The 20,320-nt window shown below is 36.5% G+C and overlaps 1 protein-coding gene across 21 annotated transcripts in view; it reads left to right on the top strand.

The window, feature by feature from the left end:
* Positions 1 to 718: 718 nt before the first annotated feature.
* Positions 719 to 20,320, top strand: part of LOC129136793 (protein FRG1B-like) — a 57,444-nt gene continuing 37,842 nt past the window's right edge. For 6 of the 21 annotated variants that reach the window (XM_063791898.1, XM_063791894.1, XM_063791895.1 and 3 more), the window contains exons 1-4: positions 1,276 to 1,903; positions 3,097 to 3,158; positions 13,819 to 13,944; positions 18,955 to 19,056. In XM_063791898.1, the coding sequence (XP_063647968.1) occupies positions 13,879 to 13,944; positions 18,955 to 19,056 (168 nt within the window). In that variant the 5' untranslated portion in view covers positions 1,276 to 1,903; positions 3,097 to 3,158; positions 13,819 to 13,878. The other 15 variants (XR_010150327.1, XR_010150328.1, XR_010150329.1 and 12 more) reach the window with 12 other exon arrangements.

Below are 20,320 nucleotides of genomic sequence, written 5' to 3' on the forward strand. Positions count from 1 at the left end.
TGGATCCCTCTCACCTGTTTACTGATTTCATTCAAATTCTTCAGCGACCACAGGACCCCGACTTGCCTTCTCTATCCTGGTTCCCATCACTCTGCTTTACAGGCCTGGCCTGTTCGCGGCTCCTCACACCAGCGCTGCACCGCTCCCTCCACGCGTCCGCCCTGTTTCCTCCAGCAGACAGGACTAGCTTCCTCCATATCTATCGGGCAAACCTGCCCAGCTTTCAAGACCCTCCTCAGATGCCGCCTCCACGATTAGGCTTCTTCCTGACCCCTGAGCCTGTAACACGCGCCTGTAACTCTCCACCTCAGCCCACATTCCCACAGCACTCGCGACGTCCGTGGCCCTCAACATGGCGCTTCATTCTATTTTAGGGTATTTCCTGCTTGTTTCCTGAACACACAGTCGCGCGAGGCAAAGCCCCGAGTGACCCGCGCACGAGTGGCCCGCGCTTCCAGACGCGCCACCGCAGGCCGGCGAGGGAAGCCTGAGCCACTTCCCGCCCCCGCGGAGACCGTCACCAGCACGCAGCTCTAGCGGGAGGCGGTTCCACAGCGCGCCTGGCAGCCCCGCCACCGTCAGCACCGGCGCCTCGGGCGGGCTTTCCCCACCTCTGGAAGGCGCGAATCCTCAGGGGCTGCTCGAGAGGGCACCAGGGAGCAGCTTTCTGCCCTCTGCGGCCGCCGTCGCTCCCAGGCAGAAACCCGGAAGTGGAAATCTCAGCCATTCAGCGTTTGGGTGAAGACGAAGGCAGGTTCTGGACAGATGTACGCTGTCAGGGAGTGTTTACTTCGCCTCCACTTCTGTTCCTCCCCGCCCTGGTGCTGCTCCTGGTCACATACTCGTCCTGAGCCGGCTTCAGCCTCTCCGCGCAGAAGTCTCGCAGAGCCATGGCCGAGTACTCTTATGTGAAGTCTACCAAGCTTGGGCTCAAGGGAACCAAGTCGAAGAGGTGGGTCCTGCAGCTCCGGCGGGAGTCTCCTCAGTTCTTTCGGACGCACTCCACCCCCTAGAATACGGTGGAAGCCGTGGCGCGGAGAGCCGGCTTTGTGGCCTCCCAGGCTTCGCCCTGGCCCCTGTCCGGGCTGGACGGAGGCCGGACCGCGGTTCCTGGCGCCTGTGCAGAGAGGGGCAGCCTCCCGCGCGGACGACCCTGGAAACAGGATAGACGGGCGGGTGACCCGTGGCCCCGTACCCACGAGTTTCGGTCCTCTGAGGCATCTCTCCAGGCCTCTGCCTGGTGGGTCTGCGTTAGTGTGATCTCGTAGTTCATGATAATAACTTCCTTTATTAGGGATTATTCTTTTCTCCATTGTCTCTTCCTGGAAAAATTATTGATTAATTTTTTCTAAGCTAATATGTAGAGTGAAACCAGGATGAATCACACAGTGGTTGAGGTGTATATGGGCTTTGATAGGGATATGGGCTGGAACCTGCACTCTGTCATTTACTAATTTTGTAATTTGTGGCAAATTGGTTAATATGTCTGGACTTCCATTTACTCATTAAGAGATCAAATATCTTTGAACCTCCGTTTACACATTTATACTTTCAGGCCATTTTTTATACCTTTAGAAGACTCTGAGGATTAAATGAGAGAACATATATGCAGTAAATAAATTGAGCCAAATGTGAGGAGGAGGTCGTAGTGGTAATTTATTAGCTCTTTAGGAGAAAAATACCTGTGCATTCATATCCCCGCTTCTTTTTTAACTGGCAGATTTGCCTGAGGTTAACTGTACATACAAATATTGAGCATTTCCTCCTGGTCTCCGTGATAAACAAAGCTTTTGATATTGTTAGGCAAGATGGAAAGAAAGTATCAAGGAGTGAGCTGAAGCCACTGCCCTTGAGAACCCTCTCGAGGAGTCTGGCCTCATGAAGATGCCAGAATAAACGGCAGGTATATCCTGAATGAATGTGAGATTTTTACCCTGTGAATTTCCTGTGAGGAGTGGTGAGTTATCTTCTGAAAACTTTATGATGAAAATGCAGACAAGAGTGTCTTAAGATTATCGTAATAATCATAATTAATGCTTATATAGCACTTTCAATGCACCAAGAAATTGTTGTAGGCACTTTGCACATTAACTTTTTTCAAATCGCTCTTGGGTTTTTTTTTATTGCGATGTAATTCATAATTATAAAATTCACCCTTTTTTACAGTCAGTGGTTTTTAGTATATATTCAAGAGGTTCACTACTGTCTAGTTGCTCAGCATTTTCATCATCTCAGAAGAATCTCTTCCTACCCATTAAAGCAGTCACATCCCATCCTCCCCCTCTCCTAGTCCTTGGCAACCACTACTCTGCTATCTATGTGAAATTGCCTATTCTGAATATTTCCTAAGAAATCATGCAACATGTGGCCTTTTGTATCTGGCTTCTTTCATTTATAACATTCTTGAGGTCCATCATTGTTGTAGCACTTGTTCCTTTTTATGACTGCATAGTATTCCATTGTATGGATGTAGCATTTTGTTCATCCATTCATCAGTTGATGAACATTTAGGTTGTTTCCGCTTTTTGACTATTGTGACTAATGCTAGTGTGAATATTCTTATGTAAGTATTTTTGTGGGTGTATGTTTTCATTTCCCTTGGGTATACATACTTAGGAGTAAAATTGCTGGGTCATATGGTAACTCTTTAACTTTTTGAGGAACCCCAAACTGTTTCCTGTAGATGCCGCACCATTTTACATTTCCACCAGCAATGTGTGAAGATACATATTACCTCTTAATCCTCACAATAGCCTTAAGAGTTAAGTTATTATCCTAATTTTTTAAGTGGGGAAACTGACTCACAGAGAGATTCAGTACCTTTTCCAAATATCACAGAGCTAAGAAATGACAGAACCAGGATTTAAAACCTGGCAGTGTGGCTCTACAATCTGCTTTGAACTTTAACATGATATGTACAAAGCCTGAAGCAACTTCTCAGTACTGTATTTAAGAGGGCATAGCAATGTAAGTCTTCCTAAATCAATAATTTATAAATGCAACAGCTTAAAAGACTTCCAAGTTTCAATCTTATGATATTTATTTATCACACAAATCGATATACCTAAACTCATCTATATAAATTATGTCCTGTAGTAAGAAGAAAAAGAGGAAAGATAAGAAGAGAAGAAGATGAAGAAACCCAGTTTGATATGTTGGTGAGTCAGTTTTCAGTGCTTTATTCTGAAAAAAAGTTAACATTTCTTGAGATCTCATTGAAAATATTTTCCTAGTTAGAAATTTATGATGTATTCATATTTGTCTTAAAGTGCTTAAATATTACCTACATTTGTAAATTCCATTTATTCTTTAGCACAGTAGATGCTACTGATGCCTTTACTTCATTATCAGAACAGAGCACAGGAGAGAAGAATTACAACTCTCTGACTTAGTAGGCACCATTAGACTGCTTAATAGCCAGAGATTCTGATACATAATTTTAAAGGCTTAATGTAAATGTTATTCAACCAAATATATTTTACAATTTATTTTCTTTGAACATGTATACATTTTAGTTGTAGAAGTCAGTTGTCTCTTAAACGAAGTATCTTCACAGGAAAAATCATTATTTTGTGAACTCTGAAATGAATGAAAATTTTAAATACAATATCAGGGTAGCCTGTAAATGATACTAGAAATAAACTGACCCAAACACACTTAACCAGCCTGTTTTCCGTTTAGCTGTTTCCATACTTTTTTTTTCTGTTTTAAAACTTGGCAAGTTGCATTTTGAATCTTGATAAATTATGGAAGCTTAAAAATATATAAAATATGGAATGGTATAAAACTAATGTTCTGGAAGAATCATTGCTTTTGAAATGGCAAATCAACAATTCTAAAATTAGGGTATATATCTAGGGTAGATATGTAGATGTGGAATTGCTGTGTCAAAGGATAAGTGAATGTTTAACTATATAAGAAACTGCCAAAAATTTTCTAAAGTGGTTGTGCCATTTTATTCTCCCACCAAGAATGAATTAGTTCTCCAGTTACACCCTTGCCAAAAGTTGATGGTGTTGTCAGTCTTTTCTCCCAGTCTGAGTTTTTCCTTTTCAGTTTCTTAATGGTGGTTTTTGGATGGACAGCTTTTTTTTTTTTTTTTTTTTTTTTGAGATGGAGTCTCACTCTGTCGCCCAGGCTGGAGGGCAGTGGCGCAATCTCGGTTCACTGCAAGCTCCACCTTCCAGGTTCATGCCATTCTCCTTCCTCAGCCTCCCAAGTAGCTGGGACTACAGGCACCTGCCACCACGCCCAGCTAATTTTTTGTGTTTTTAGTAGTGACAGGGTTTCACCATGTTAGCCAGGATGGTCAGAAGCTTTTAATTTTTATAAAGCTTAGTTTATTTTTTTCTTTTATGGTTACTACCTTATCTCTTTGATCTAAGAGATCTTTGCTTACCCCAAAGTCAGGAAAATATTCTACGTTGTCTTTTAGAGGCATCATAGTTTTAGTTTTTACATTACATCTGTCATTAATCTCAAATTAATTTATGGCATGGTGTGAGTTTGTTTTCAAAATATACTTTTTTTTTTTTTTAACATCTTGATAGCCATTTGTGCCAGCACCACTGGTATTTCCTTTTTCCATTAATCCAGTTTCATATCTTCATAAAAAATCAATTATCTTTCTATATATTGGTCTATTTCTGGACCCTGTTCTATCGATTGTCTGTTTTTCTTTTGGTATATTTCTCTTGATTGCTATAATTTCATGAAGTCTTGAGATCAGGTAGTGTGTGTCCTCCAACTTTGTACTTACTATTAGTTTATTAATTTCTATAGTGAGGCCTGTTGGATTTTCTCGGAGAATTGTATTGAGTCTAGATCATTTGGGGGAGAATCAACATCTTAATATTGGGCCTCAATATTTCATAATTTTCAATGTAGCAGTCTTTCATGCCTGTTTAAAAATTTATTCTTAAGTATTTTATAATTTTACACTACTGTCAGTAGAACTTTTGAATTTGATTTTCCAGTTGTCTGCTGTCAGTATGTAGATATACAATTGATTTTTGTATAGTGACTTTGTAGTCTCATAAGTCTGTTTCACTTATTACTTCTAGTGGTTTGTTTATATAGAATACTAAGAAATTTGCAATTATGTTTCCTGTGACTATCATTTTACTTTCTTTCTAATCCTTATGTCTTGTCTTGCTTTTTATTGGTTTATTATACTGCCCAGGACTTCCATAGTGTTGAACATAAGTCACGAGAATGGGCATAATTGCATTGTTTCCAAGCTTAGGCAGAAAGCTTTCAGTAGTCCACCATATGGTATGGTGTCTCTAGGATCTACAGAGAAAACCTTTATCAAAATGAGGACATTCCTTTTAAACTTTGTTTCTTGGGAGTTTTTTATCATAACAATGTTTAATGCTGTCAAATGCCTCTTTCTGTGTCTGCTGAGATGATTATACAACTTTCTTCATTTTGCCAATGAATTACATTGGTTTCATTTTCAACTTTTAAACTAACTTTACATCCCTGAGATAAACCCCACTTGGTTGTGGTGCGTTGCCTTTTGGGATATTGCTAGATTTGATTTCTAGGTTTGTTTGTTTGTTTTTTTTAAGATTTCTATATTTGTGTTGATGGGAGATATTGAACTTTTGTATCCTTTTCTTGTAATGGCTTTATTTGATTTTGGTGTCAAGGCGATACTGGGTGTCATAAAATTAGATGGGAAGTGCTGTCTCCTTCCCTGTTTTTGGAAATAGCTGTGTAAGATCGGTATGATTTCTTCTTTACATGTTTGATAGGATTTACCAGTGAAGTCATCTGAACCTAGAGGGTTTTGTTTGGTTTGGTTTTAATTTTTTGTGGGAGAATTAAGATATTTTAAGAGATATGTTCAGATTTTTCTGTTGTCAGTTTTGGTAACTTGTGTCTTTTAGGAAAATTTCATTTCATCCAAGTTGTTGGATTTATTGGCATAAAATTGTTCAGAATATTCCTTTAATATCCTTTTAATGTCTGTAGAATCTAATCTGTATTGCAGTCTCTTCATATTGGCAATTTGTGTTTTTTCTATTTTTTCCTGGATCAGTAAGTCTAGCTGGAGGTTTATAAATTCTTTATAAGATCATTTATTTTAGATCATTAATGATCTTTTACTACAGGGGTATTCAATCTTTTAGCTTCCCTGGACCACAATCGAAGGAGAAGAATTGTCTTGGGCCACACATAGAATACACTAACGATAAGCTGATGAGCCAAAAAAAAAAAAAAAAAAAAAAAAAAATCTCATAATGTTTCAAGAAAGTTTATGAATTTGTGTTTGGCTGCATTCAAAGCTGGCCTGGGCCACATGCAGTCCTCAGGATTTGACAAGCCTGTTTCAGTATTACTTATTTTATCTTTTTTTCATTTTTTATTTCATGTATTTTCAGTCTTTTTTTTTTTTCCTCCCTTTAACTTATTTTCAGTTTACTTTGCTCTTGTTTTATTGCTTCTGAAGAAGAGAGTTAGATCTCTTCATTCCACTTTAGTTTTAGTTATAGTCAACACATTTTGTTTTCATTTTCATTCCATTCAAAATATTATCTAGTTTTCCTTGTGATTTTTCCTTTCATGGACACTTGAGTTATTTAAAAGTGTATTGTTTTTAATTTCTACTACATAGAGATATTATAGGTATGTTATGGTTGCTGATTTCTAATTCATTTATAGTATAGTTGGAGAACATACTTTCTTAGTGAATTTCTACGTACACTTGAAAAGAATGTGTATTCTGCAGATGTTGGTTCAGGGTTTTTTTTTTTTTTTTTTTTTGAGATGAATTCTCGCTCTGTTGCCCAGCAGGCTGGAGTGCAGTGGCACAATCTCGGCTCACTGCAGCCTCTGCCTCCCAGGTTCAAGTGATTCTCCTGCCTCAGCCTCCGGAGGAGCTGGAATTACAGGCACCTGCCACCATGCCTGGCTAATTTTTTAAATATTTTTAATAGAGACGGGGTTTCACCACGTTGGCCAAGCTGGTCTCAAACTCCTGACCTCAGGCGACCCACCCACCTCGGCCTTCCAAAGTGCTGGGATTACGGGCGTGAGCCATGGCGCCCGGCGGTTCAGTGTTTTTTAGATGTCAGTTAGATCAACTGGTGGAGCTTGTGACTATGCACATCTGTGTCCTTACTGATTTTTTATTCATCCTACAATGTAATGAGAGTTATGTTAGAATCTCCAGCTGTAATTCTAGATCTGTCTACTTGAGCAGTTTTTGCTTAAAGTATTTTGAAGCTGTCATGTGTACGCATTTAGGATTGTTAAGTCTTCCTTATAAATTCAGTCTTTCATTTTCATAACATTTTAACCTTTATTTCTGTTAAATGTCTTGATGCCTAGTTAAATTATTTGACCACCCTTTTTCTCCTGTCAAGCCGGGCCTTTGTTAGTTTGTGGTTATTTATTAGGTTTTTGCCTGTAGACTTAGACAGTGACTCTTACTCTAGGAAAGGCTCATCCTCATGGGCTTCAGCCACATGTTCTAAGTATACTTGGTGAGTTCTGTCCACTCTGCTGTGTCCCAAATTTGTGTGATCTCTGGCATCTCCAGTCAGCCCTCAGAAGTGCCAGCTACTCTGCAGAGGCCTTGTGGAGCCTGCCTACTGTATGCACTCCCCCCAGCCCTTGGCCCCAGACCTGCAGAGAACTTTTGCATACTCTTCCGAGGCCTCACCTGTATGTAGTTCTCTCTTCTCCAGTACCTTATTCTATAAACTCCAAACATGTTAGCACTGCAAGACTCTCAGCTTAGTGACAGTGACATTGCCTCATTTTTGGAGGTCTCTACCTCTCTGCGTGGTCAAGAAACTGCCATTGGGCAGAAAACAGAAGTGTGTGTGAGATTTGCCTCCTGTGTTTTCCTGTTCTCAAATATCACAGTCCTATTCTGCCTGTGTTCCAGTCCCCGAAAACAGTTTTCTCAAATATTCTATCCAGTTTCAGTTTTCTCGTTGGTCATGGTGGGAGGGCAAGTCCATCTTGGCTGGAAGAGGAAGTCCTTCTGCATCTTTTTCTCTTTGTCCTTCCACCTTCTTTTGCATTGTGGATTTTCTAAACTTGCCGTAAAAGTAAGCAAGTGCCTATTTGTGAAGGGAAAGAAAAAAACCTTTTAAATTTTTAAAGCCCCTCTGTTGGGTCCTCACAAGGATCTGAAGGGATTGGTAAATAGGATGAAAGAAACTCTGTCTTACACATGGAGAGTACCATGTGTGACATTAATAAAAATGAGCCTGTCTGTAAGCAAGGATTTTCACTGAGCTCTGCTAGATTCAGAAGCAATTGAACTTACAACATCGTAGTTTGCAAAACACAGATTTGATTTACCCAGGAACTAAAGCTAAGTCAGCTATGGGTTAATAGAAGGTCTGTGAAGAGTACTTAGACTACAGTAAGATTGGGGAAGAAAATTCCCTTTCCAAATCTAAGATATATCATTCCTTTGTGCCAAGCACATAATGAAGGCAGAGATTTAAGGGGGTCCTTAGCACAGAAGCACTGGGTTAGTCAGAATGTGAGGTGAGCTGTCACACAGCCTTGATGCTAGAATGAGGGTGCCCTGGTAGTATCTTATCAGCCATGACACTGGTGCATCGGGCCAGTTTTTTTTTTTTTTTTTTTTTTTTTTTTTTTTGAGACAGGCTGTTGCTTTGTTGCTCAGGCTGGAGTGCAGTGACATGATCATGGCTCAGTGCACCTTCCACCTCGTAGGCTCAAGCAGTCCTCTCACCTTGGACTCCCGAGTAGCTGGGACCACAGCCTTGTACCACCATACCCAGCTAATTTCTTAATTTTTTTGTAGAGATGGGGGTCTCCTTTTGTTGCCTAGGCTGATTTTGAACTCTTGGGCTTAAATGATTCTCCTGCTTCCACCTCTCAAAGTGCTGGATTACAGGCATGCCAGACATATGGGAACATTCTCAACTATGTGAAAATATGTGAAAAGCTTTGTTATGCATTGTGAGACAACACAGCGGAAATATTTAACCATCTGCCTAAGGTTTAAAAGGAAATAACTTTAAGCGTGTGTCTAAATAGCAAGTAATGTTTTTGAGTGGATTCTCTTAAATTCAGCTTGGGCGTCTGCAGCATATACACAGCTTGAGCTGTCACCTGACGTAGAGACATGCAACTTCAGTGCCCACTGTTCTTAGGATCCACTGCTTTTTCACAGCTAAAACCCCGGAGTGGCACCGTTAAATATTATGTTATGTTACTTTAGTCGCTAAACATATAAGCATACCTTCAAAGGTTGAATGTAGGCCACTTGCAGAAAGTAGGCAGAATGCTCACATTTAATTCTTGATGATACTGTGTTTAGCTTTCTTATTCTTTGAAATCCCATTGAGAAAAAATACTGGCATCTGCTCATAGTAATTTCTTTTTCAGTTGACAATATTATAAGTAATGTTATTGTATCATTTCCCTACTTGGACAGTGTGAAAATTTTGAGGAGCTTGTCTGCCAGAAATTTCTTCTTCATTTGCAAAACATTAATGAGATATTATATTTAAATGATTTCATTTAATATTAAGTGTACTTGGTGAACGTGGCATAGAACATACAAAATAAAACTAATTTAAAATTATTAACTGTTACATTTATAAGAAAGGCTTGCTAATCATCACACTGTTCATAATGATTCTGAATAAAGCATTATTTCTTTTACTGAAAACAATTGTAGCTATAACTCAATCATCTAAATTGTCATTAGTTTTATTGCTTTCTAATCATCTTTAGCTGAAATTTTAATTTTGATTAATTTTCTTTTTCTCCATTTTTTTTTGTGTGTGTGTGGAGGTAAAATATACAGAATATAGAATTTGCCAGTTTTTCTTTTTTTTTTCTTTATTATAATTATACTTTAAGTTTTAGGGTACAAGTGCACAATGTGCAGGTTACTTACATATGTATACATGTGCCATGCTGGTGCGCTGCACCCAGTAACTCGTCATCTAGCATTAGGTATATCTCCCAATGCTATCCATCCCCACTCCACCCACCCCACAACCGTCCCCAGAGTGTGATGTTCCCCTTCCTGTGTCCATGTGTTCTCATTGTTCAGTTCCCACCTATGAGTGAGAATATGCGGTGTTTGGTTTTTTGTTCTTGTGATAGTTTACTAAGAATGATGATTTCCAATTTCATCCATGTCCCTACAAAGGACATGAACTCATCATTTTTTATGGCTGCATAGTATTCCATGGTGTATATGTGCTACATTTTCTTAATCCAGTCTATCATTGTTGGACATTTGGATTGGTTCCAAGTCTTTGCTATTGTGAATAATGCCACAATAAACATACGTGTGCATGTGTCTTTATAGCAGCATGATTTATGGTCCTTTGGGTATATACGCAGTAATGGGATGGCTGGGTCAAATGGTATTTCTAGTTCTAGATCCCTGAGGAATCGCCACACTGACTTCCACAATGGTTGAACTAGTTTACAGTCCCACCAACAGTGTAAAAGTGTTCCTATTTCTCCACATGCTCTCCAGCACCTGCTGTTTCCTGACTTTTTAATGATCGCCATTCTAACTGGTGTGACATGGTATCTCATTGTGGTTTTGATTTGCATTTATCTGATGGCCAGTGATGGTGAGCATTTTTCCATGTGTTTTTTGGCTGCATAAATGTCTTCTTTTGAGAAGTGTCTGTTCATGTCCTTTGCCCACTTTTTGATGGGGTTGTTTGTTTTTTTCTTGTAAATTTGTTTGAGTTCACTGTAGATTCCGGATATTAGCCCTTTGTCAGATGAGTAGGTTGCAAAAATTTTCTCCCATTTTGTAGGTTGCCTGTTCACTCTGATGATAGTTTCTTTTGCTTTGCAGAATCTCTTTAGTTTAATTAGATCCCATTTGTCAATTTTGGCTTTTTGTTGCCATTGGTTTTGGTGTTTTAGACATGAAGTCTTTGCCCATGCCTATGTCCTGAATGGTAATGCCTAGGTTTTCTTCTAGGGTTTTTATGGTTTTAGGTCTAATGTTTAAGTCTTTAATCCATCTTGAATTGATTTTTGTATAAGGTATAAGGAAGGGATCCATTTTCAGCTTTCTACATATGGCTAGCCAGTTTTCCCAGCACCATTTATTAAATAGGGAATCCTTTCCCTATTGCTTGTTTTTCTCAGGTTTGTCAAAGATCAGATAGTTGTAGATACGTGGCGTTATTTCTGAAGGCTCTGTTCTGTTCCATTGATCTATATCTCTGTTTTGGTACCAGTACCATGCTGTTTTCATTACTGTAGACTTGTAGTATAGTTTGAAGTCAGGTAGTGTGATGCCTCCAGCTTTGTTCTTTTGGCTCAGGATTGACTTGGCAATGCGGGATCTTTTTTGGTTCCATATGAACTTTAAAGTAGTTTTTTCCAATTTTGTGAAGAAAGTCATTGGCAGCTTGATGGTGATGGCATTGAATCTGTAAATTACCTTGGGCAGTATGGCCATTTTCACGATATTGATTCTTCCTACCCATGAGCATGGAATGTTCTTCCATTTGTTTATATCCTCTTTTATTTCCTTGAACAGTGGTTTGTAGTTCTCCTTGAAGAAGGACCTCTTCAAGGAGAATGTGCCAGTTTTTCTGTTTTAATGTGTACACTTCAGTGACATTTAAATACATGCACCATTTTACCTTCCCACCAGCATTGCACAGGGTTTCTATTTCTCCACCACCTGCCCAACATTTGTTTTTCTGGTTTTCTTGGTTTCTGTTTTTTGTTTGTTTTGATAATAGCATTCTAATGGGTGTGATGTGGTATTGCATTATGGTTTTGATTTATATTTCCCTAGTGACTAGTGATGTTGAGCATCTTTTTGAGTGCTTATTGGCCATTTGTATATCATCTTTGGAGCAATGTCCATGTATATCCTTTGCCCAGTTTTGAATTGTGGTATTTGTCTTTTTGGAGTTCTCTATGTAGTCTGGATATTAATTCCTTATATTGTATGTAGTTTACAAATATTTTCTCCACTTTCTGGGTTGCCTTTTACTCTGTTGACAGTGGTTCTTGATGCACAAAAGTTTTTAATTCTGATGAAGTCCAGTTTGTCTGTGTTTTCTTTTGTTGCCTGTGCCTTTGATGTTCTATATAAGAAATCATTGCCAAATTCATTGTCGTGAAGCTTTTCCAATTTCTTCTAAAAGTTTTGTAACTTTATCTCTTACATTTAGGTCTGTGGTCTATTTTAAGTTACTTTTTGTATTTGATGTTAGATAAGGGTCCAACTTCATTTTAGCTGAAATTTTATGTATTTTAAAATTGATTATGAAAAGCATGAAATGTTTAGTTGAATAGAAAATTTTGTGCAGTGGAATTAACTGAATCTTTAAAACCTTTTTATTATGGGAATATCCAAACTAATCCATACATAGAAAAATATAATGAGTCCCCCATGTGCCCAGGCCCCAGCATTAATTATCAATATTTTGCCAATCTCGTTTCGTTTACATGCACCCCCCACACATGTTTTTTCCAAGAAAATTTTAAGTAAAATCACAGATATTACATCATTTTACCCGTAAGTTCATAAATGTACATTTCTTAATGTGGTATGTCTTTCTCTCATCACCTGTTTTGTTGTTTACTTTTATACATTATACTATGTCATTATCAGACCTTGTAAAATTAACAAGAATTCCTTAATATGTCATATCCAGTTAATGATTGACTCATTTCTACTCTAGTTAAAGTACAATTTAGGAGAAGGTTTGAGGATATTTTTTAACATTAAGATGTAAACTTTTATAACAACTGCTAAAATAATTGTTGCTAGAGTCTAACATTTCTATTGGCAAATTGGAAATTAGTATACATAGACATAGATTCTGCTCATTTTGCTTTCAATCTAAAATCGTTGTTAAGATTACTGGCCGGGTGCAGTGGCTCACACCTGTAATCCCAGCACTTTGGGAGGCAGAGGCGGGTGGATCACGAGGTCAGGAGTTCAAGACCAGCCTGGCCAATGTGGTGAAACCCCGTCTCTACTAAAAATACAAAAAAAAATATATTCGGGCATGGTGGCAGGCTCTTGTAACTGCAGCTACTTGGGAAGATGAGGCAGAGAATTCTTTGAACCCAGGAGGTGGAGGTCGCAGTGAGCCAAGACCGCGTCACTGCACTCCAGTCTGGGTGACAGAGCAAGACTCCATCTCAAAAAAAAAAAAAAAGATTACTATGCTAGAAAGTCTTCCTGTAGAGGCATTTTTAAGAAGCATTATGATAGGCATTGCCTCGGGAAAGCAGGCATGAATAGATGGCTGCGGTATATCATTAGAGAGACCGTTCTCCATATATCACTTTGTACCCTCACATGTTGCCTTTTGTTTTGTTTTGGTCTTTTTTTGAGACAGGACCTTGTTCTGTCACTCAGGCTAGAGTGCAGTGGTGTGATCATAGCTCGCTATAACCTTGAACTCCTGGGCTCAAGTGATCCTCTTTCACAGCTCCCCGAGTAGCTGGGATTACAGGCATGCACCCCCATGCCTGGCTGTATGTTGCTATTGTGTATTTTAAAAACCTAATCCTGACTGTGCTGGTAGTCACATGAATCTGTGCACATACATGCAAACAAGTACATGTAAAACTGGTGAAATCTGAATAAGCTTCATGGATTATATCAATGTCAGTTTCCTGATTCTAACAATGTATGATACTTATGCAGGATGTCATCATTGAGACAAAGTGAGTGAAGGATATGTGAGATCTTTGTAGTATTTCTTATGACTGCAAAATAAAAAGTTTTTAAAACTAAGTTATAATAACAAAGAACTCTGTGTCAAAACTAAAATGTAAAGTTGAAATATCAATTTTATTTTTTAGGAATCTGGTGGACAGTAACAAACTTTGGTGGAATTTCAGGAACCATAGCCATTGAAATGGATGAGGGAACCTATATACATGCACTCGACAATGGTCTTTTTACCCTGGGAGCTCCACACAAAGAAGGTTTGTGTCTGGAAGGGAAGATCCTGCCACAAGTGTAGATTTTAGGACATTCATTCACTCAGGCCAAACTCTAACTAGTCTCAAACATTTTCCAAAGAAATGGAACCATTGCATTTGACTCTTCCATTTTTTAATTCCTTAATATTTACCAGCCATTGGGAAGTCCCTCTTTCTAATATAAGCATTTGAAAACATTCCATATAGTTCCATAAGAGTATCTTTGGAAATCAAAACAATATGAATAATTAAAATAGTAAGTGGAAAGAAAAAAGAAAACCTACTTGAGTCAAACATATTTGAATTTCTTTTTTATTCAGACCTATTACCAAAACTAACCTGGGTGCATTTAACAATTTGAAGTTTCCTCATTTTCTTTAGCCCATCAGAGGAAGCACTAATGAGATATGAAGTAATTAGAAGGTAAAAAGCAGTATCATTTGGTCAGCAAGGCCATCCATTGAATAAATGAAAACGTTTAGCTTTTTTAAGTAAGTGCTTATTTATGACTGTATTTTAAAACATAAAGATAAGCTATCTCAAAGGTTATTAAATAAGCATTATATCACCCTGTCTTACTCAGTGTATAAAATTAGCACTGTAGTTACAAGAAGGTAAAATAGATCTTGATTCCAAAGATACAGTATTACAGTGACATCAGTATATCTGAATATTCTTACATTTAATTGCGGAAGAAAATAGCCACATTTTTTAAAGCAAAATAATGTCTTTATATTTATAGCAAATGTCAAATTTATTTTCCAATGTTTTTTCTCCAATAGTTGATGAGGGCCCTAGTCCTCCAGAGCAGTTTATGGCTGTCAAATTATCTGATTCCAGGTGAGCTTATGTTGTAATATAATTAGTAACCAGTTATTTTAAAAATTTAATTGTATTCATTAAAAATTTTAGTATCTGTGTTAAGCCCACAGTAATTTTGATATAAAAAATGAAATAGCTTTTTGAAAAGTAGATTTTGTGATCTACTTTTAGTGGATTTCCTATCAATATATAATGCTAGGCTGGAAAAAAGATATGTAAGTTAAAAAATGAAGATTAATAATTTCACACACCAAGTAAGATAGATTAAAAAATAAATCAAATAGTGCAAAACCTGGTTCACTGTTGCTATGATATTTAAACTCACTGTTTGGAAGTCTAAAGACAAACAGGAAGACTAAAAAAAGGAATATTGTTGAAACCAGCAGAGAATGTTACAGCATCATAACGACCAAAAGAATATTTTTACTCACTATTTTTACAGTCATTTTATAAAGTAGCCTTTTTTATTCTCACCTTGTGCAGAAGTATAGAATGATTCTTTGGGTAAAAGATACTGAAAGTGAATTTACATATTTTAGTAATTGGTTACATCGACATGATAATGATTTCTGTTATATAATCATTAACGTATAAAGGAGTAAAAGTCAATTCTGGCATCCAAGGAGATTCTTGGTAAGGTAAAAGAAATCATAATTTTAAAAAATCACATTAAGATGATTATTTCTGTACTTTCTTTGGAAGTCTGATAAGTAGGGTGAAAGACAAAGAATAAAAGCAGAGGAAGAAAAAATTCAATAGTTTTAAACTGCTTTACAATTATAAACAAAAAAGGAATATAAAGAAAATTAACTGACAAATGAGGAAAATATTTACAACAATCTTAATAGGCAGTGAGTTCTTACTCTTCATATGTATCTTGTATAAAATTCATAGCACTGAAGACCCCAGTAGAAAAATTGCGAACAATCAGATCTGAATAGAAAAGTGGACAAGGCAAATTACCAGATAATCTAAAAACTAAAAAGGAAAGGAAAAGAAAAACAATTGTTATTCTAGTTAACTACTAAAATGCAAATTAATAGGATACTGTTTTTTCCATATCACGTTTTCAAGTATTTTTTTAGAGTCATAATGTTTAAAAAAAAATCCATGATACAAAACGTGCTCTGTTAATTTGAGGTAAGAATGTAAATGGAAGCAGCATTTTCTGGAAAACAGTTTAATGACATAAAGTTTTAGTAATTATTGAAGTTCATAACTAAAGAGGTATAATTGAAGAATGATGAATTTTGAAAATATTTGTTATGTAATATATAAGGTACAATGTTTATATTAAAAAAGCAAAATATGAAACTAAATTTAAAACTGCACTGTCCAATATGGCAACAACTAGTCACATGTAGCTTTTTTTTTTTTTTTTTTTTTTGAAGGCACAGAGTCTCACTCTGTCACCCAGGCTGGAGGGCAGTGGTGTGAACATAGTTCACTATAACCTCAAATTTCTGGGCTCAAGCACTCCTCCTGCATCAGCCTCCCAAGTAGCTGGTATTACATGTGCACACCACCATGCCCAGCTAACTTTTAAAATTTTTTGTAGAGATGGGGTCTCACTATGATGTCCAGGCTGATCTTGAACTTCTTGCCTCAAGCAATTCTCCCATTGCCTTCCCAAAGCACAGAGATTACAGGCGTGAGTCACCACTCAGCCACATGCATCTTCTGAACACTTGGAATATGTCCAGTCTGAAATTTTAGATATGTACACACCCACACACATACACATGTCCTGTTTTGATGTCCTATAATTAATTTTCTGTCAGTTTTTAAATTTTATCTATCTTATTAATGTATAGAATCGCCCTGAAGTCTGGCTATGGAAAATATCTTGGTATAAATTCAGATGAGCTTCTTGTTGGGCATTCAGATGCAGTTGAACCAAGAGAACAATAGGAACCAGTCTTTAAAAATATAAGTGCTGTTATTGTTTATAAAAACTTCCTGTCAGTTTAACAGAAAGTCTGTAACAGTCAATCATAATATATTTAAAAAGAAAAAGTAGGATGCAATAGTATAATACATTAAATAGGAATAAATCAGTAAGAACATAGAGCCTTAAAGAGATCTCAAAATATAGTACAACAAAAATAGCTTTAGTACTTTTGCCCACAATTATTTCTGTGTACCATTAGTGCCTAGATATGGATCTCATTTCCACTGAAGAACCAGTCAATTTTAGGTCACAGAGTAGCAAAACAGAATAGTTCCTAAGTATGTTCCTTGTAGCAGAAATCATGGATGCTTTCAGAAACATTACAGACTGTAAGAGAACAGTGGAGCTAGCTAAGAACAAGTTGTGACAATTTGTGTATAAAATATAAATAATAATAGTTCATTGAAGTAAATTATCTCTAAAAGACTTTCAGTTCATAAGCTTAAATTAGTGTATGAAAAGATAGTTTTAATGTAAGAAAGAAAGATAATATACTAATTCTTAATTTTAGTAAGTAGACAGTTGTAGTATATGGATGTTTTGTTAAATCTTTGTTGATACAGAATACATGATTTCCTTTTTCTGTGTGAGAAGTAAAGATTGAACAAAAAATATGTGAGTGCTAAACTGTCTTTAAAAAGTAGATAACTATATCAAAAACAGTAAGGACCAGTGGGTACCACACAGAACAAGCAAATAGAAGATAAGCTCAGCCTTTGAGTAGCAGCTTTGGTAGTATACAATAATGAACTGAAAATAGGAACTCAGCAGTGTTTTCTAAGTTGACAGATTAAACAAACATCCCACCAGAAAGAGGTAATCACTTAGACTAATTTCTTCATCCCCTAGGATAATATCTTAAGTCAGTGACTTGAAAACTATTTTGACCCAATCCATTGAGAAATGCATTTTTACATTGCAGCCCAGCACACACATATGCATAACTGAAGCAAGAGTTGTACTTAACAATACTTACTTATCCATGTGTTATGCACCTTGATATTTCTTATTCTCTTTTACCCCTTCCTCTGTGTGTCTGTGTGTATTCCTTTTCCCCCCAGCCCACCCAATACCGTTTAGGAAACACTACATTGATTTCATTACCTGTTAATGTGTTGCAACCCCTTTGAGATGATCCTACTAGTTGTGATGAGATGTTTCTAATAAAAGTTACACCAGTAGAAAATGCCAATATTTCATAAGGCCAGGATAATGACTTAGATAGTACTAATAATACAACACTTTAGGAAAGTTCATTTCATTTTATTTTTAGGAAGGACACTAAGTTTCAAAAATTTAAATTTAAATGAAAGAGGGTCTTAAAACTCTATTTCAAAAAGGACTCAGCTGAATAATCTGTGGCACAGGTTTAAATCACCTTGGACCACACCGCCATGTTCCAGGGCTCACCAGGAGCCATCCAGATGAGAGACCACCCAGCCCTTGGGACTTGACTAAGAAATTAAATCCATGTTATCAGCACATTTTTACCTGGATGTGATATAAGGTTAACATATTTTGTAATCATTGTATTTATAAATATTTTGTCTAAATGTTATGGTATTCCAAGTTTTCCAAAAGAATCAACCAAATACAAGTTATAAATAAACATTATATTTGTTACGGGAGTTAAGCTAACCAAATTTGTAACCCAGATTTAGATACACAAGAAAATCAGTTTTTAAAGTTTTGTTTAATAGAAAGCAGTGTAATACATCAAACATTAAACAACTAAAAATGTATATGAATATTTATTTTCACACACAAAAGTCCCTCAGACATTGATTCTTAAATTCAAAACACCAAAGGTATTGTATGTACCTTTTCATGTTTTCTAATTGTGAAGAAAATAAATTTTATTTAAAATGTTAATATTTGAATAAAGTATGCATTCATAATTATGTTTCTGTTTTTAAAGTTAATTTTCCAAACAGAACTAAATCAGTTTCATCTTCAGTAGATCTTTTAGAAAGGAAGCAATCCTACCTCATCTAATTAGAATTTAGTCCTACTAGGAAGATACATTACAAATGTTTATTGTGCTAATCTTTGAATAGTAAAATGAAAGGTGATTTTGGTTTCCTTTTCTATATGTTCTTGTATTATATTTTTCAGGTTTTTCTCTAAGTTCTTTTCTGTGATTTTTAAATCAGGGAGGAAAAATTAATTCAGTCTAAACACTTAATGTTTCTTCCACAAGAAGTATCCTCATGGCTATTTTGTTATTTTGTTTCACTTAGGGGAAAATGGCTTTGTTGGCCTCAAATAGCTGCTTTATTAGATGCAATGAAGCAGGGGACATAGAAGCAAAAAGTAAAACAGCAGAAGAAGAAATGATCAAGGTAATGATGACATTTTATACAGATGACTGCATTCACACATGCGATGTGACTGTATCTCTTTAAAATGTAAAGTCATCATTTACTGTCACTTTAAAGATTTAGTTAATAGCTTTTTATAATGTGGTGTTTCAAATAGACTCATTTTAAATTATAAATCCCATAGTTGATGGCTTGTTTATACAATATGTTAGAGAAATCAGTGCATCTAGGAACTACCTTGCCATTATCTCCATGGATTAGTATATTTTTCTGGTAGTTCCACATGTTCCTTTTAGGCTTTCATTTTCTTGTTTTCTTGCTTGTATTTTAAAATCTGATTTTTTAAATAGATAACATGTACACGTGGTCCAACATTTTTAAATAAAAGCATATAAAGATTAAGATACATGCCTGCCATGCATCTTACTCACCTGTGTCCCAGCTCCTGTTCCTCGTTCCCTTTGTTTTTTTTTTATAGCCTCCTAAAGTTTCTTTATAAACATATGAATATATTTATAATTTTCAACTGTTTTACACTAAAGACAACCTCCTCTATAGTCTTCTCGACTTTGATTTTTTTTTCCTTAAAATTGTATCTTGGAGAGTTTTCTACTATTAGTTTGAATGTAGAAAGTTTTCTCTTTGTCTTGCTTTTCCTCTTTTTCTCTCTCTCTCTTTTTTAACAGCCACACAAAATTCCATTTTAGGGATGTACCTTAATTTATTTAGTCTTTTGTAGATGGAAATTTAGGCTGTTTCCAGTCTTTTGCTCTTATAAACAGTGCTGCAGTACATAACATTGAATATGCATCAATTTGTAGATGTGCGGGTGGACCTGAAGATAAATTTCCAGAAGCAGAATTACCAGGTCGGGGTATACGTGTTTGTATTTATGTAATGCTTGAGCTTCTGTGATGATAATCACTCTATGAAACATAAAAAATCATAGCAGAACTTCTGAGGCCTTCCTTAGGCCTTACATTTTAAAAATATTTTTATTAATAGTACCTGTCTTCTTTGCATTAGGAGAAACATGAATCACATAAATCATGGTTTTTATTTTATTTTTAAAATTCATGTGCATCACTAAGCTGGAAATAAAAGTTCCTTATTCCAGGCTAAATTCCCTCATCCATAGTCAGATGTGTTATCCATTGCACCAGTGGCCTGTGCCCTCCCTAATCCTACTCTTTGTTTTACATCATTGTAAAAGTTACACAGACATCTTCATATCAAGGTGAAATTCCAAATAATACTGTTAATATAACCTAGATAAATCAGGTAG

This window comes from Pan troglodytes, chromosome 14 (genome assembly GCF_028858775.2).
Source record: "Pan troglodytes isolate AG18354 chromosome 14, NHGRI_mPanTro3-v2.0_pri, whole genome shotgun sequence".
Classification (NCBI taxonomy): domain Eukaryota; kingdom Metazoa; phylum Chordata; class Mammalia; order Primates; family Hominidae; genus Pan; species Pan troglodytes.